The sequence below is a fragment of the Geotrypetes seraphini genome, chromosome 4 (assembly GCF_902459505.1).
Source record: "Geotrypetes seraphini chromosome 4, aGeoSer1.1, whole genome shotgun sequence".
NCBI classification, from domain to species: Eukaryota; Metazoa; Chordata; class Amphibia; order Gymnophiona; family Dermophiidae; genus Geotrypetes; species Geotrypetes seraphini.
The window spans coordinates 295,591,898-295,610,856 of record NC_047087.1 but is presented as its reverse complement, the minus strand read 5'-3'; the positions used below and the strand labels follow the sequence as shown (position 1 = coordinate 295,610,856).

Below are 18,959 nucleotides of genomic sequence, written 5' to 3'. Positions count from 1 at the left end.
TGAGGGGAGAGTGTGGCGCAGTGGTTAAAGCTACAGCCTCAGCACCCTGAGGTTGTGGGTTCAATCCCACACTGCTCCTTGTGACACTGGGCAAGTCACGTAATCCGCCCATTGCCCCAGGTACATTAGATAAGTTGTGAGCCCACCGGGACAGACAGGGACAAATGCTTGAGTACTGAATAAATGCATGTAAACCGTTCTGAGCTCCCCTGGGAGAACGGTATAGAAAATTGAATGAATAAATATATATGGTCTTCTTGACATAGGGTACTGTTTTTTTTCTGTTATGAAAATGCTTCTTTTATACAAATATTTGATTTGTCTTTGCTGCAAAGATGTTGCATCTATCTGCAAGTCTGTCTTGTTCTACTGTTTCTGTGCATGTTAGAGGGCATGACTTTTAGGGCTCCTTTTACAAAGGTGTGCTAGCATTTTTAACGCACGCACCGGATTAGCGCACGCTATAATATGTGCTAGCCAAAAACCTAACGCCTGCTCAAAAGGAAGCAGTAGCGGCTAGTGCGCGCGGCAATTTAGCACGCGCTATTCCGCGCGTTAAGGCCCTAGCGCGGCTTTGTATAAGGAGCCCTTAGTGCTGGTTCATGCCTCTAACATGTCAGTTTTTCTTTGGTCACTAATGCATATATACTTCTCCATCCGCGTTTTCAGTATCCACGGATTCGGTTATTCGCGATTTTTTTACAAACAATCTATTTTCATTTTTTGGCTATTTTTAAGCTGTTCAAGCCTCCCTGGAACCTTACCTGGTGGTCTAGCGGTGAAGCGGGGCAGGAGCGATCTTCCTATGCTCCTGCCCCCTGCAAAGCCGTCATCAGAATGGCTGCCGGAAGTTCCCGTTGTAGTCTCGAGACTACAACAGGAACTCCCAGCAGCCATTCTGATGATGGTTCTGCACGGGGCAGGAGAATAGGAAGATCGCTCCTGCCCCGCTTCACCGCTAGACCACCAGGTAAGGTTCCGGGGACGCAGGAGGGAGGCGGGGGTGGATCAGAGCCGGCCAAGAAGTTATTCGCAATTTTTCACACTTCGCGGCCCGTCTCTGCACCTAACCCCCGCAAATACCGAGGGAGAAGTGTATCATCATTCCATATTTGATACCAGACCTGGTTTTTCTTTTGTTGTTTGTATCTCTGTGTTAAAACTTTAATAAAAAGTTTTAAAAATGAAATGATAAATACAATATTGGATCAATAGGACCATTATGTGGGCCCTGATCGAAATATTATTAAATATCCCAAATATTCAATTGTACTTTTCCCCATTTCATTTCAAAACATTTTTATTGACATTTTTATAGTGAATCACAAAACAGTAAATATAAAATGCGAAAGAACAAAATGGGAAAAAAGGGAGCAAATTATTAATAAAAAAATGCATCTACTTGATATCATTGTACTATATAAAATAATATTTGTATATTGTGAAGCATTCTGGGTTTTCCATAAGATTTGCTAGGAGCAAACTGAATTTGTGTTCCTCCTACAATTATCATTTTACCAGTTTTCACAACAAATGCTAATGTGAGATTTAAGGAGGAGAAGGAATTGAAGTGGCCAGCTGGGTGATTCCCCTGAAGCTGGCTGTTTATGGTATTAAGAAAGCCATCTAACTGTGCAGACAGAACTGTAGCTATTTTTATCACACAGTGATGGATGCCAGCAGAAAAGAGTTCCCTAAGGACAATAATAGGACCAGCTCTGCAAAACAGAAAAACACGTGATTTAGTCTCCAGATCTTCTTTTTGTTTGAATATGGTTTGTTTGTTAGAACTGTCTATGCTACCTTTGTATGTGATACAAGTCAAAGCAGTGCACAATATAAAAACAACAGGATAAGAATTGAATGCCATAAAACAATGAGAGAGTATACTGTATATTCTTAAAAAACCAAGCAAAGGCTTATTTGCGAGGATGATTCTTCTGTATATTGAATTATGAAAGCTTGACTAAGAAAATAGGTTAGTAAGGAAAATGTACCATTATGCAAGTTTTCAGGATTATGAATTTCTTCTTATCCATAATATATCGGTGCTATGGACAATGATAACCCTCTTAACGAGATACCATTCAATCTTAAATAATAAAATGCTAGCCCGCGCATGCGCACTCGCGATGCATGTTCCCTGATCCCTTTTCTATCGGGATGTGGCCGCACGAGTGCGCATGCGCGCTTATTACCTCACAACAGCCTCCCTGCTCTCCACCTAGCGCTGCTTTCAAAGGGCCCGGTCGCCATGATCGACTCCACAAGCCGGGATCGCAGCCAGCCGCCGATCGCCTCCACAGCGCTTCTTTACCTCCGTCGATGGTGCCGAAGCCCCAGGTCGAGGAGAGCCCCGTGCGCGTGGCGGTGCGCGTCCAATCCTTGCTGTCCACCCACCGCGACACAAATTCAAACCTCCGGCCTGCAGCAGCTCCACAGCCGCCGATTGCCTCCACAAACCCGCGAGGGGAGGAGGGAGAGGGCTGGGGCGTCCCGCTGGTAGCATGGCCCCGATCCCCTTGTGCCCGCTCTCCGCCCCACTGCCGAGCTCTGGAGCGAAGAAGCAGCGATCCGGCCCGGCCCGCTGAGAGGGAGAGCGGCGCTGGTACCGGGGAGCTCCTCACCAGCCTGTCCTGCCCCCTTGAGAAGGGCTCCCGCAGTGTCCGCTCATGCTAACGACCAGCCCTAGGTCTAGGCCAAGAAGGGAGGAAGAGAATTGGCTTGGGGGTAATAATGATGATGAGGTAAGGAAAGGGGGAGAGGAATAAGATGGAGAAAAAGGCAAAAAGCAATGAAGTGGGGGAAAGGAAAGACCAGGATAAAGGGTCAGATAAGGAGAAATGAGGAAGGGATTAGAAATTACATGGTGAGGCTGAAGGAAAAGGCAGAAATGGAACTAGGAGACAGCAATGGAAAAACTAGAAGGAGGGGGAAAAATTGAATAGGATAGTGGAAGGAAGGCGGTCTGGTATGAATATTCAAAGAATGGAGACAGGCAACAGGAAATGCATTTTTAGAAGGAGAAAAGAATATAATCGTAGAAAGCGTGGGAGGAGAAGAAAGAATGGAGATTAAAAGTTGAACCCGGAAACAGAGACAAGAATGAAATAAAAAGATCAATTAAAGGGCTGCTGCTGGATAAGGTGAGCAGTGATGGGGGGGTGGAGGACACAGGGTAGATAAAAGGAAGGGAGAAAGGGTGGTGGTGGACAGCCAAGGAAAAAAAAAAGAAAGACAGAAATACAGAAAGTGGCTAAGGAGAGAGAAAAAGAAATAAAACCACACACTCACACACATACATTCAGAGATACCATTCAATAGTTGTAGAAAGTAATACTGTTTGATTCATTGAATTGCAAATAGGAGAGGTGGTAGATTCTGCAGTAGAGGCTAGCAAAAAAGTGGAGCTTCAAGGTTACGCGGAAAATGTTCTTTCTATCGCATTACTAAAATGCACATTGTGCATTAAACAGTATAAGCACTATGCAGATACTAACTCAGTTTATCAAATATATAAAAAACTGAAGCCAGTATTCACCCAGGGCGGTTGCTGTATAAAGCTGAGCCTTAGCTTTGGTGCTCAGCTTTTTACATCCATTTAGTAGCACCATCCATTTATTTAGTGCCATTGTGAATAATGCTGTATATCTAAGCAGCAAACCTAAATTAAACAGGTCACTTAATTTCTGGTACTTCTCCAGCTCTCCTAAAACTTAGTCCATTTTAATGTTTTTGTGAGTTAAACAACCTATATGTATAACTTTAAAAATGTCTGATTTATGTATAACAGGAGGGTTACAAGCTCAAGTTCTTTCATCCCCTCACAGACCTTTTTCTAGACTCTCCAGCTGGGAGACTGGGAAAGAGTGGTCAAAGTCAGAGCAGCAGTGCAAAGGTTACTGGATCTGGAAGTCATAGAGCCCATACCAGAGGAAGACTCTGGCTCCGGCAGATACTCGATATACTTCATAGTGCCCAAGAGAGACTCAAGACTGGAGGCCGATTATAGACCTCAAAGCAATGAATGTGACCCTCAAGCTTCCATGTTTCCAAATGGAGGCAGTGAGGTCTTGATTGTGTCAGTGGCACCAGGGGAATTTCTCACTTCCCTGGATTTTACAGAGGTCTATCTGCACATTCCCATTTTTTCAGAGCATAGGAAGTTTTTGTGATTCCATGTGCTGGAGCAACACTTCCAGTTCATGGCCTGTCTCTTCAGGCTGACCATGGTTCCACGGACCATTATCAAGGTACTGATGATTGCAGCACACCTGCGCAAAGTGGGCATGCAAGTCGATCCATATCTGGACAATTGACTAATAAAAGCCTAGTCTGAATCCAAAGGCAGATTTATGGTTCACAGAGTGATTCAACTGCTGCAGAAGCTGGGCTGGGTGGTCATCTTTCGGATAAAGCTACCTGGAGCTGGTGCAGATCTTGGAGTATCTGGGAATTCGGTTTGACACAAGGGAAAACAACGCAGAAAGAAGCTTCTGCATCAGATACTGGAGTTTTGCAGCGAGTCTTCTCCAATGGCCTGGCATTATTTGCAAGTACTAGGATCAATGGTTGTGACCATGGGTGTAGTCCACTGGGCAAGGGCACATTTTCATCTGCTCCAAGATGCGCTCTTCTCCCCATGGTGCCTGCAAATGGTTGAGTTTTGTTTATCTATTATATGTTTAATGATATGAGCAGAACAGACATGTTTCTTGGGCAGTGTTCCAATACCTCTCCCTCTTCAGTTTCCTCTCCAAGGCTGACCATCTGCTTTGGTACAAACTGAGAAATTGGAGGACAGCCCAGAAGAATGGGAGGTGGAGCAAAAGAATGCTAATGAAGCTCCCTACAAGAATTCTCGTGAGAAGGGCTTGAATCCCTACACGTTCAGGAATGGAGTGTCCGTCTACTGGAAAGAAGATTATCGAGGTAAGAACGTAATCTTTCCATACATCCAATTGGTCTCACTAAACCACCAGTTTTACAAACTGGCGCCTTCATTGCAGCTACGGAGGTGCTTTACGATGCCTAACTCCACTATAGGCATGGCTAACACCAGAAGTGATGCATTGTATAGCGCCTCCGTAGCTGTGATTCACATGAAAGGTAGATGCCAGAAATGTAGACCTTTAAAACCCTGGCTTACATTTCCTGCGCCTACCTTTCATGCAGCTGCAATTCTTTAAACTATACCATTGCATAGAAACATAGAAGATGACGGCAGATAAGGGCCATAGCCCATCAGGTCTGCCTACTCTACTGACCCACCCCCAAGTCTACTATCCTAGGGATCCCACTCCTGGTGACAGGTTCCCTTGGCTTAACCCTCTAAGGGATCCCACATGGGCATCCCATTTGCTCTTAAATTCTTGCACGCTGTTTGCCTCGATTACCTGCACCGGGAGCTCGTTCCAAGGATCAACCACTCTCTCGGTGAAGAAATATTTCCTGGTGTCGCCATGAAATTTCCTGCACCTGAGTTTGAACGGATGCCCTCTTGTGGCTGAGGGTCCTTTGAGAAAGAGAATCTCTTCTTCCATCTCGATACGGCCGGTAATATACTTAAACGTCTCGATCATGTCTCCTCTCTCTCTACATTCCTCGAGTGAATACAGCCGCAAATTTTTCAGCCTTTCCTCATACGATAGATCCTTGAGCCCCAAGACCATCCTGGTGGCCATCCGTTGCACCGACTCTACTCTCAGCACATCTTTTCGGTAGTGTGGCCTCCAGAATTGCACACAGAATTCCAAATGAGGCCTCACCATGGTTCTGTATAATGGCATTATGACTTCAGGCTTCCGGCTGATGAAACTCCTGCGGATGCAACCTAACAACTGTCTTGCCTTAGATGAAGCCTTCTCCACATGATCAGCAGTTTTCATGTCTGCACTGATGATCACTCCCAAGTCTCGTTCTGTTGAAGTTCTAGCTAAGGTCTCACCATTCAGCGTGATTGACATGCAATCAGTGGCCATTTTTTAGGCAGAAGACGCCATTTATAGAATCTGGCCCAGTATGTCTAGTTCAGGGGTCTCAAAGTCCCTCCTTGAGGGCCGCAATCCAGTCGGGTTTTCAGGATTTCCCCAATGAATATGCATTGAAAGCAGTCCATGCACAAAGATCTCATGCATATTCACTGGAGAAATCCTGGAAACCCGACTGGATTGCGGCCCTCAAGGAGGGACTTTGAAATCCCTGGTCTAGTTGAATTTTTGTGCAAAGGTATTATAAATAAATTTTGTTGTAAGGAATGAATTGAGCAAGATTTTGTATAAGACATGAGGAAATCTACAAAGTAAGTTGGTAAACCAGATTAGAAAGTTCCAAGGACCAGTAACAGAATTTTAAAAGCAATCCTATAGGCCACCAGTAACCAGTGCTCATTAATGAGGAGAATGACCATGTCCCTTGGTTCCATATATTAACTTTACAGCAAGAACTGTGAAAGCAGAACAATTGTCATTCCAAAAGCAATTATAAGACTTAATTAAAAAGACTTTTTCTTGAGGCAGGTATAGTGACAGGTTTATGTCCAGAATCTACAACTAATTACTGAACAAGAAATATTACAACTGCTGGATGTATTTAGAGATCTGTGTCTAGTTTTAAAGTGAATTTATAATTTTATTGTATGTTTTATTGGTTAAGTCTTGTCATTTGTTATTTCTAATTAATTGTGGGATTGTAGCTCACCACGCATTTTTAGATTATACAGAACAGAAAATTTTTAAATATATTAAAAAAAATATATACCAAAGGTTGTGAATTTGTTGAAGAACACAATCACAAGGTCCCCAAAAAGTATGCCCAGTTCTCTGTATTCTTGACTGAGGTTATATGTGTTGAAGATGCACTCAGAATCAGCAGAATCTGTCATGCTATACGGTAAGTAATTGAAATTAACACATGCTGTCTGCAGCATTGTTCTCCCAGCAAAACTGTCTTGGCTTCCTGGGGATTGCATTCCAGCTAGCTTACTAATGGTTTTGTCATGTAACCCACATGTATATTATCTGACTGCATCAGGGGCCAGTCCAAATGGCTGGGGTGTGTCTTCCTCTTTCTCTGTCCTTGTTTTTTGATGGTTCATTGCAGCCCTTAACAATTTTTTTTGCAACCAGGTCAAGAATTCTATTTATTTATTACAATTGTTTATTATGCCTTTGTAGGCACTTGAATGTGTATATCACAGCAATTTACAATACTAAATAGCTAAAGTGAAATACTCTAATTATTTCTAGAGCGCTACCAGACGAATGCAGCACTGTACAGAGTCACAAAGGAGATGATGGTCCCTGCTCGAAAGAGCTTACAATCTAAACAGACAAGACAGACAAAAGGATGCCAGGGTGGGGATATAGTTAGGGGAGATAGTAGAAAAGAATGAAAGTAAAGGTACAGGGAATTATAGAAGGAAATAGAGAAAAAAAAAGTTCTTTCATCTCTGGCTCATCAAATTCAAAGAAGCACTTCTCAAAAAATAGATTTTAAGGCACTTCTTAAATTTGAAGATAGGATGGAAGAGAATGAAGGCAAAAATTTTAGAAAAGCTGAACCTCTTGAAATGTCGAGGTGCGGTCTCGAAGGTGATAATTGAAGTAGGTACATAGGGAATTAAAATATTGGCCAAATAAAGTGGTGGTTCTTATGGATTAGAATCATTCCTTAGTACTGTATACATATAAACTAAACTAAACCTTAAGTTTATATACCGCATCTTCTCCACAGATGTAGAGCTCGGCACAGTTTACAAGAACTTAAAATATAAGAAGAAAAGAATAGGGGGTTGGGGTTGCGTACAGGGGGGAAGAGAGCATTACATTTTTGTGAAAAGCCAAGTTTTCAGGTGCTTACGGAATAATTGGAGGGAGTTCAGGTTCCGTAGTGGGATAGTAAGATTGTTCCAAAGCCCTGTGATTTTGAAAAGGAGGGATTTTCCCAGTTTACCCGCATAGAGAATACCATATAGAGAGGGGAAGGATAGTTTGTTTTTGGGTGGGTCTGGTGGAGTCAGGACTCAAGGAGTTATAAGATAGTGGGATTAGGGGAGGGGGGAGGATGCCGTGAATGATCTGAAAAGCCAGGCAGGTGCATTTGAAATGAACTCTGGAAATCACTGGGAGCCAGTGAAGTTTGGCCAGAAGTGGGGAGACATGATCAGATTTGCGTTTTGCGAAGATCAACTTGTCACAATTAGCCAATGATCTTGTTTCAGGAGCAGCAACACGATCCCATATCTACATCACTTGAGGTTGATTGTACTTTGAAGAAAACCAAGAGACAAGCAGTTAGGAGTCAGCAGCTGAGGCCTCACCCCCTCCCCATCTTAGCTGTCTCTTCCCAAAGTGATTCTTTCTGGTCTTTGAACATAGTTTTACTTAAAACTCCTTCTTCATACCTTAGCATTAACTTACCTAAGTTTAAATCCTCTGTCAAAGATTATACATGATGTGGTATTGGCATTGCAAGAATATACATTTTTGAAAACATACTGTATATTAGAGAGGAAAAAAACACATTACACATTCTGGTGGAATTCATTGTGCCATATTTTTAAGATGGAAAGAGTAATAGCAGTACAAAAAGGGACATATAATAACTTTATAAAGATATGGGGGCCATTGAAAAAATATTGTGATGAATAGACATCATTTCTTTTCTGTTCCTTTTCTTTTCTTTCTTAGTTTTATCTAGCACACTCAAGGGGGGAGGGGGATTTGGGATGTAATTAAATACGAGATGTTATAACATTGCATATTCTATTTTAATTGAGAATGGGATGAAGGGGGGAGGGGGGGAGTTTTACACTGTTATAGTTCATATGTTAGATAATATAGTGCTATATTGAAATTATTTTTATGATATATTTTTATGCACTTATTGTTTGATTTGAAAATGAATAAAGATTAAAAAACAAAAAGAGAGGAAAAAAACAGCTAAATCTTAAGATTTACATCTGAATATGTACTAATGGAAAGAAATAGCTTTCAAAATGTTGGTGAACTCTGTGAACTGTTATGGGATCTGTTGAATTTGTCTGTGCTGATTCCAATTGTAAAGTAGCTGCCGGGACCTCCTGGAACAATCTAGGCAACCATTGCAAATTAAGCAGCAACACTAGGTAGGAATGGGTAGGAGTTCTTGACCCTGAAGTCTCCACTAAACCACCAGGCCTTTCTAAGGTAGGCTCGAGGGGAATGATGGCCAGGGAGGGGGCAGAGAGAGAGAGAAAAGAGGGGCTTCCGCCAGGGTGGGAGGAATTGGCTCAGTTCAGAAGGTGGACTTTTTTGTTAAGTGTGGGGAAGGTTTCTACCGAAACCAAGCACACACACCGACTGCTCCTGAGCTGCTTATTGTCTAGGCACACACAGAAAAAACCCTGAGGTTTTAAGGTGTGAAGAGCCTTTAATTGAAATTAGATCTGCTAATTTATGTGTAAATGAATAGTTTACATTTAATTCTTCATTTGCACAGTATTCACTAAACTATGGTTTATGTTAGTGCTATAAATTTACTTCGGGAGGAATTTTAAGCTGCACAAAAAAATTTAAAATTCAGAACAAAATTTTTTTTTAAAATTCTGCATAGTTAATACGTAGTGTTTTTGTGCAGATTCCTCCATCATAAAGTCTGAAAATCCCCCTCCTGATTTTTCCCTTCTCAGGCTCCATTCTCTCCAGTTTCCCCCCCTCTCTCATTTCAGCTGCAAGACTCCTAATTTTCCAAAACAAAAAAATTTGTTTCCCCTAATTTTGTTCCCCGCCTTTCATTCTTCCACTTACTCTTCCCATCCCCAGCTATCATTGTATCTCTCTTCTACCCTCCCCAGGGCACACCTTAAGCTTGTTCCTCTGCATCTAAAACCAGTGGTACACTCTCAGCTTGTTCTGACCCACCCCCACAACACAATCTCGGCTTTCCCTGCTGCCTTGCGCACACTTAATTTTTGGATGTTGGATGGAAATATTCACAGAAATTGTGCACAATAATATTTGCCAGTTAGACAAGACTTGTAGGCCTCATTCTTCTTGAACTGTTCTATATTCTTCTTGTGACTATTTTAATCTGAATTCTGTTTTGCCTTTTTTTCAATCATCATGTTCTTTTAGTATAGGCCATTCTTTTTGATCAGGTCCTGGAGTGTAGGCCTAAGGTTATTTAGATTTCTTTGTTCCTTCAGATAAGGTATAACTGTGGCCTAGTCCGTTAACTATAATGGATGTGTTTGCGCCTTTCTGCCCCCATCTTGTGTGCTGGGATTTGCCTCATGTATAGCCAAGTCTGGTTAGTGGTACCATTGAAATTTATTTTGGGGCAAGGGACAAGAAGACTCCTGTGAGTGAACTCATTATAACACGAGTGCCATCTTTAGTTCATTATATTTGCAAGAGTATATTTTTGATTCATATAAGAATACTGACACTTCAAAGATTGGGAAATTTTTATTTATCTGACCTGAAGGTGAGGATGGACTAATTGGCATTCTCTATTGTAGGCTAGTGAAGCAACAAGATATAACAGGTGTACTATTTCTCATGTTCGGGATTTTGGTCAGTGTCCGCAGGAGCTCCTGCCAACCTAAGTGAAATCCCCATCTTTCTGTGTGTTTGCAACCTTGGAGTGCTTGGTGAAGATATTTCTCTTTTTCTTACTGTTTGTGTTTGGAATTAGTTATCTGCATGAGCTTTTGCCACTTCAATGGAACTCCCTAAGTATGAATGTCGTGTGTGTGTGTGTATTGACAACTATCATGCTATATACCTCACAGAACTGTCTTTACGTAATATGCATCTACCTTCATCTAACTATTCCTTAGCCCTGTACTTTCTCTCTCTCTCTCTCTCTCTCTCTCTCTCTCATGCTTACTGTAAAGTCCTAATCTTTTTGTGCCTGTGTATGTCTTAGGACATGAGATGCCAAAGGAGATCTTTCCTTCCTATCCTTGCTTATTGCTACTTTATATACTGATAAGACTATTTTCTTTATTCCAGTCTGCTCTAAGTATTCCTAAGAGTTTATTCATGCAGTTTTCCCAGATGTCTTGGAATTTTCCTTCTACAGTGGTGCCTCACACAACGAACTTAATCCGTTCCAGGAGCAAGTTTGTTATGTGAAACGTTCGTTGTGTGAAACGCGTTTTCCCATAAGAATACCTGTAAAACAAAATAATTCGTTCTGCAGCCCTGTTGTCCCATAAGAATACCTGTAAAACAAAATAATTCGTTCTGCAGCCCTACATTTCCCTCCCTCCACCTCACCTCACATGCAGAGCCTGCCAGCCTTCTCCCTCACCCAGCCGCACGATCTCAAAAAGCTGTGCACGCGCAGCTGCTGGAGTTGATCAATGTTCTCCTCTCCTGCAACTTCCGGTTTCCGGTTGCGTCAGAGGAGAAGATTGAACAACAGAGCATGCGCGCATGTGCTGCTCTTTGAAAGTGTGTGGCTGGCCGAAAAAGAAAGCCGGAAAACTCGGTTTTTAAGGTAAGGTGGAGGGAGATGATGGAACACTGCATTCAGACAGGAGGGTGCTGCTGTTCCCGGCTCACATTAGAAAGCGGCGAGAGTAGTTCCGCCCCCCCCCCCCCCCCCGGGCCCCTCGGGCGACTTCGTTGTGTGAAACGAAGTTCGTTATAGGGAGCAAGACAAAAAGTTCGTTATGCGCAGCGTTCGCTGTACGAGGCGTCCGTTATGTGAGGCACCACTGTATTGTGAGTGTCTGATACACTTCCTTATTCTGTCTTTGCTGTATGCTCTTCAGTTTTTTCCGGTCCTTCTATAAATCTATATACCAAATCAAAATAACCCAGATAACAATAAATACAAAATTTTTTGTAAATCCTCTGTAGGCTTGTTATACTCCTTTATTCATTTCGTATAGAGATCGCATAAGCCATTATCTTCATAGGATCCTTTCAGTTGTGGGGGTTCCTACCATGAGAGCTTAGTGATCCTAGCCATGTGAAGGTGAAAATACCTGAGAAGATCATAGCAGATCCCTAAGCTATCATATCAGATGTGAGGAACCAGAATCCAGCAGATTTAAACAGGTGGCTGATAGTCTAGGTTCCTCCTCCCCTTCCAAAAAAAGAATTTTTGCCTGTGCAGTCCAGTTACTCATGCTGTGCTCACTGTGAAAAGGAAAATGGAGCTAGCTTTGTTCCTTAGGAAGGAAAGGGTAGGCTTCAACTGCCCTTTTTTCACAGGCAAAGCAGAGTAGGACACGAGACTGATACTACTAGCCCATTTTAAATACTTCTCTTAACATCTACTTTCTTTTATATAGCCCTCCCATTGGAATAGTACTTGCACAATGCAGTTAGATTCACCACTTTAAAAATAATAGATGAATTTAGGGGCGTTTTCACTGTTTGAATGGCAAGGTTTCCAAAAATGGTGAGTTTGATTTCTGAGATTGGAATGTGAGTTAACAATGTAAGAGAACTTTTATGATATGATTGACTTAGAACATAAAGTTCTTGATTAATGGATTTCAACCTCCAGTTCTGTAAATGTAGTATGAGACTGATATTTTGAATTAATTATTCAGCCTTTGTTTAGTCTTTGTAGAATAATTTCAACGCTAACTATTTTCTTCTCCTTTTTTCCTTTTTAGGACAGCTTACTTGTTCTTCACTATGGCCTTCTGTTGTCACCGTTGTCTTTAACCTGAAGGATGCTAGAATATCCAAAGATGATTGATAGAAAACTAAAGCAATGTCCCATCTTGCCACTGAAAGCCATGGAAAGTTATTTGTCTTCATGCCATCAAAAAGAAGATCCCATCATCCACTGCATCAGTAGTTCTTAAGTAATGTTGCAGTGTAGCCTGGAGAGCATATCCTTACATGTATACACATAGAAAGTGACATGCCTTGCTATAATTGGCTCTCATGTTAATGTTGGAAAGGAAAACCGGAATATTGTTCTCTCTCTAGAAATTTATGCCAACTGGGTAGCATGAGGAGTGGTTGGGAGATGGGGAAGTACTGTGCAGTATTTTAAAATTTTCTGTTAAGTTAGTTGGGTGGTCAGTAAAATCAGCTTGGGTGGCACACCTGTTCAAAAGATCTCAGGAAGAACACCAGAATATACATGAAAAACAAAATTTAGAATTGTACGTTCTTCTAGAAATGGTACATTTAAATGTTGGTTTGCCATGTATATGCCTTCAGAAATATTTTTCAGTGGAAAACCAGCTTCTCTAGAGAAATTGCCATGTTCTTTCCAGAAATTTGTAGTTCTGGATTGAAGTTCTGGGGGAGACTTCTTGGAATAAGAAGTCACTTAGCATTTAGCACAAACTTCCTACTTTTTCTTTGATTATTTAAATGAAATAAGCTCATTCCGTTCATATGACCATTATTGGTATATAGATGCTGGTGGGCTGTTCCTTATCATATGTCTATGCCATGTCATGAATAGTTGAAAGGTAACGTTGACGAAATTTATAATTGGAGAGCTAAGTGGAATATGAGAACACACACTTTTTAATTTTATAAGGCTCAAAAATGCAAGACTGATATGGTGCACAGCTGTACCATGCCGAAGCCCTGCTTCTCCTGTTCATATTGCCAAGGACTGAGGATGCTTTGGGGCAACATTCACAACCATGAGGGAAGGGAGGTTTCAGCCATCATACAACTAGTGGTTTCAGCCATCATACAACTAGTAATCTGACCCAAGCTCCAGAAAGACTTACGTTCTGTGGTCTCTGGAGTAAAGAGCTGTCGCTCTAAGGAGGGCTAAACAGGGAAAAATCCCAGAGTAGTTAGTTGCAAATCCATTAAGAGCAGGGGGTTTTAATCAAGCCAAAGTATAAGAAAAAAGCTTTGGAGGGAAAAATCCGAAGAGTAAGGCCAAGAAAGAAGTAAGTCCTTTTAATAAAGCTTAGCACATGCCATAGATATAAAATAGGACATGGAACATTTAGCACACAATAATGTCCATTAGTACATGCTTTAGTAAAAGGCCCCTCAATTAGTACTTGGATGTCTCATTGCTGATATAAAGACACAGGCAGCAGTGAGTGTAATATACCAGTATTAATCTCCTTGGATTATTGCTGTAACATTAAACAGAAGCTGAGCAAATCCTTGCAAAAGTAAGATGACATCAGTTTGCTGAAACCACTATATGAGCTCTTCCTCATTTCAACACATCTTTCTTCTGTTGCATGGGAATTTTATGCACTTTGAAGAAAGAAACATGTTAATGCATTATTTTAAAGAAGTGACATTTGCTGACTTTTCTTGGCCACCTTTGGATTTAAGCAACAGCAACGTCTCCTGCTTGGGCAGAATACTTGTGTACTGCAAGTAGGTGAACATTCCTTACAGCAGAATAGCCAAGACCCAGAAAATGGCTGGAGAGTCAGTGACGTCACTGTAACACACTAGATCACAGATTGGAATCATCCAGATTGATGGAGGCATGATAAAAAGAAGAGGGTAGCCAGCCTGCCTCTTTCTTAGGTTCTGTTTAATTTAACAAGAACCATTTTTTAAATAATGTGGAATGTTCTCATCACAAATTTTGAGTCAGAGACACTAGCATTGCTTGGCCTATGGCAAAAATAGTTGATTAAATAAATTTAGATGTCCAGTAAATACATGTAAATATATTATTATTTTGTAATACTAAATTGTATTATATTTTCATGGTTGGTTTTGCTGCTTGATCTAATGTTGGGCCTTGGTGAGGTGATACTGTATACCTTTACATTTCAAAACTTACTTTTTAAAAATGTAATCTTTTGCAAGAAAAAAAAATGATTTAACAAAAGTAATGCTTTTGTGATGCCCTTGAAACTTCACATACCCCATCTTTTATGAACGCATAGCGCGGGTTTTAGCAGTGGCAGTAACTGCTCTGACACTCTTAGAATTTGGAGCAGCTGCCGGCACTAAAACACGCGCTATTTGTAAAAGAGGGGGACAGTGTTCTGTGTGTTTGGTATTTTCAATTTATTTAGAAATAGTCTCGATTTGGGGAAAGATGTTTATTTTGAAAAAGTCTTGTGTTTATAAAAGATTGTCTTATAATAAAGGTTTATTTTTAGTATATTTAAATTTCATTTTATTTTTAATAAATTTATAGACCACCTTATTCCAAAGCGGTATACAAAAAATACATAATATTAAAATGACAAACCAATAAGGAAAACAATAACGATGGAGAGTTCAGATCATAATCCCCTTACATCATCTGTCTCTTCAATAACTGTTTAAACTGACTCAAATTTGATTGATTGATATCGAAGTCCTGTTGGCAACCTATTCCAAGCTATAGGGCCTACTACAGAGTAACTTTGCCTCCAAGTACATTCAAAACATGCCTTCTGAATCATTGGAATCACATGTAGCTTCAGAACAGAACAGTCCTTCAAATATTGATATTTATGCACCATCAGCAATTTAAATTGAACTATATAAGTAATAGATAACCAATGCAACTTCCTGTAAGAAGTATATTATCTTCTTTTTAGTTTATGATATATTTTTTTTGTCTCACTCATTGTTTTACCACTTGTTTTGTTTTATTTTATCATTCAAATTTCATTTAAATTTCCCCAGAATTCTATTGCTTCAATGGTTCTCCCTCTGCATCTATTCTTATCTCCCCTCTTTTTAACCTTTCAAATTCCTTTAGATCATTGTAATCTTATTAGTATGTTTATTTTCTTATTTTTCTCCTCTATCTCTATTTTCTTTCTTTATTACTCTTCTAATTGTCATTTTTCCTGGTACTTTAGTTAGATTGTGAGCCTTCGGGATAGTAAGGGAATTTCTAAGTACAGTGGTGCCTCACACAACGAACTTAATTGGTTCCAGGAGCAAGTTTGTTATGTGAAACGTTCGTTATGTGAAACGCGTTTTCCCATAGGAATACATGTAAAAAAAAATAATTCGTTCTGCAGCATAAAATATGCTAAGATGACATAAAAAAGATAAATTTTTTGTTATTATTTTTATTTAGATACATCTAAAAACATACATCTCCCTGTCCTTTTACTTCCACTATCTTCCTATCCCATCTCTATTCCCTTTTGTCCCTCTCCCCATGATCAATCATCTCACCACCTCTCTCTGCCCTCACCCTCAGAGTTCAAGATTGCTTCCACTCTTTTTCCTGTTGTTCTCTCTGCCTGTCACCCTATGATTTAGCATCCCTTCTGCCCTTGTCCAATATTTCCCCTTCTCTCCCTCCCTCTCATCCCCTGCTCCAACATGTGCTTTCAGCGGCCTTCTCCCCCCTTAAGCGTCTTTTCTTCTCCACTCCACCTTTCCTCCCTCACTGCCTCCACCTTTGTGGCGCTTTTGCACCCGACCGACAACAGAACAGGCCCGGTCGGACAAATCTCCCTGTCCTGTAGCCGCGAATCTAAATTACCTTCTTACAGCAGCTGGATTATTGAAGCTGCTGTAAGAGGTAATTTAGATTCGCGGCTACAGGGCAGGGAGGTTTGTCGGCCGGGCCTGTTGTCGGTCGATCGGGGGACCTGACCAGCTGTGCACATTCTTCGGGGCGGACCGCCCCCTCCCCCCTCTTTCGTTCGCCATTGCCTTCTTCCTACCTGCCCTGCCGCAGCCGCACACAGCCGAACGGAAGTCTTCCCGATGTCAGCGCTGACGTCGGAGGAAGGGAGGGCTTTGCTTAAGCCCTCCCTCCGACGTCAGCGCTGACATCGGGAAGATTTCCGTTCGGCTGTGTGCTGCGACAGGGCAGGTAAGGAGAAGGAGACTACCCTCGCGGCTCGACCAACCCCGCTGCGATCCAACCCCGCAGGAACCCCGGACTTCGTTGTGTGAAACGAAGTCCGTTGTACGAATCAAGACATAAAGTTCGTTGTGCGCAGCGTTCGCTGTGCGAGGCGTTCGCTGTGCGAGGCACCACTGTACCTATTTTACTTATAATTTTAATGCACCAATATATTCATTGGGTTCTTTTGGGAGGACGGGCTAAAAATCGAATAAATAAATAAATTTCTGAAGGATAAAGGGATTGAGGGGTACAGATAGAAGTAGTAATAGGTTATAGGATGAGTTCAGGGACCACTTGACAGGTCATGGACCTGATGGGCCGCCGCGGGTGCGGACTGCTGGGCGCGATGGACCTCTGGTCTGACCCAGCGGAGGCAACTTTTTATGTTATTATATTTGTCAAGTCCAAAGATCAAAAAAACAGCAGAATTTTGTATTACTTATAATAATAATAATATAATAATAACTTTATTTTTGTATACCGCCATACCCAAGGAGTTCTAGGCGGTTCACATTTGTTTATCAAAAAATTTACAAGTGGTTCACAACAATTGAACAATATTAGAAGCGACGAAGTAGTTGAGGTTAGAGAGAGAAGGGAGTGTGTAGGTCAGGGGGGGAGGATTGAGGTGGGTAGGCTGGGTAGAGAGGTGGAAGGGGAAAGGAGGAGGTTGTATTACTGAAGTAGGTAGCCCTGTATAAATCCCACTCAAAATTAGGCTCTGAAGAACCTTGCAGAAATTTGCCTGTGAAAGCATTAGCTTCAGGTTACTCGGAAGTTGCAGTTTAAAAAGCTAGCTCTTCGTAACCGAAGACACCTGCTTGTGGAACGATAAATCAGAGTCCAAAATAACTCCCAAATATTTTACATGAGATGACAATTAATGTCCCCTGTGATGATTTCACTTCAGTTGGAAATAAATCAGATGAACCTGAGGAAACTTTGTTTTCTCAACATTCAATGTCAAATGGTTTTCAAACATCCATGAATATATCAAATCAAATAATTCCTGTAATTACATAAGATCCTCAGGGATGTCTTCGGGCACAGACAATACCACCTGAATATCATCAGCATAAACAGAGTATGATTTGAACCACTCCAATATGGTACCCCCTTTACCACATTCTCACAACCTACATAACAATACTTGATAATTGTATCAAAGAAGACTGATACATCAAAAAATATTAACAAATACGAGGTGGTACTGAAAAGTTCTCAGCCCAACCAAGAAGGGCATGACGTTGAGCCATTAAACTTATAAGTTATATTTACCCCTAAGTTCAATACACTTGGCACATCGGGTCTGAAGTTTCTGTAAACCTTCCAAAAAATACTCTGATCGCTGCTGCTGCTGCAATTACCTCTGAATCACTCATAAGAACATAAGAAGTTGTCTCCGCTGAGGCAGACCAGAGGTCCATCTTGCCCAGCGGTCCGCTCCCGCGGCAGCCCATCAGGCCTAATTGCCTGAACACACGTGTCCCTGACTAATTTTGTAACTGCCTCTAATCCTATCCCTATTTCCTACCTCTACTCCTATCTGTACCCCTCAATCCCTTTGTCTTCCAGGTACCTATCCAAACCTTCTTTGAAGTCCTGTAGCGTACTTCTGCCTATCACATCCTCCGGCAGCGCGTTCCATGTATCCACCACCCTCTGGGTGAAAAAGAACTTCCTGGCGTTTGTTCTTACCCTTCCCCCTTTCAATTTCTCTGAGTGCCCCCTTGTACTTGTGGTTCCCCATAATTTGAAAAATCTGTCCCTGTCTACTCTTTCTATGCCCTTCATGATCTTGAAGGTTTCTATCATGTTTCCTCTAAGTCTCCGCTTTTCCAGGGAGAAAAGTCCCAGCTTTTTCAGTCTGTCAGTATATGAGAGGTCCTCCATACTATATGTTGCCCTTTTCAAACTCATTAAAATGTTTGGAAACAAAAAAAGGACGGAACAGATCTGGAGAGTAGGATGAATGATCTATGCATTGACAGCCCAACTGTGTCAAAACATCCATCGTTTTGCCAACCTTGTAAGCAGGTACATTGTCTTTCAAAAAGAGAACTCCTTTCTGCAGCTTCCCTCTCCTTTTTTCTTTCAATGCCTCTTTTAATCAGCACAGCAAGTTACTGTAGTACTCTGCATTAACTGTTTGGCCCCTTGGAAGATAATCATTACACACCTTTCGGATCCCA

At 41.5% G+C, this 18,959-nt stretch overlaps 1 protein-coding gene across 2 annotated transcripts in view; it reads left to right on the top strand.

The window, feature by feature from the left end:
- PCGF6 (polycomb group ring finger 6) overlaps positions 1 to 15,068 on the top strand; it is a 94,525-nt gene extending 79,457 nt beyond the window's left edge. For both annotated transcript variants that reach the window (XM_033941740.1, XM_033941739.1), the window contains exon 10: positions 12,620 to 15,068. In XM_033941740.1, coding sequence (XP_033797631.1) covers positions 12,620 to 12,676 — 57 coding nt within the window. In that variant the 3' untranslated portion in view covers positions 12,677 to 15,068. The remainder of the gene's footprint in view (positions 1 to 12,619) is intronic.
- The last annotated feature ends 3,891 nt before the right edge of the window (positions 15,069 to 18,959 follow it).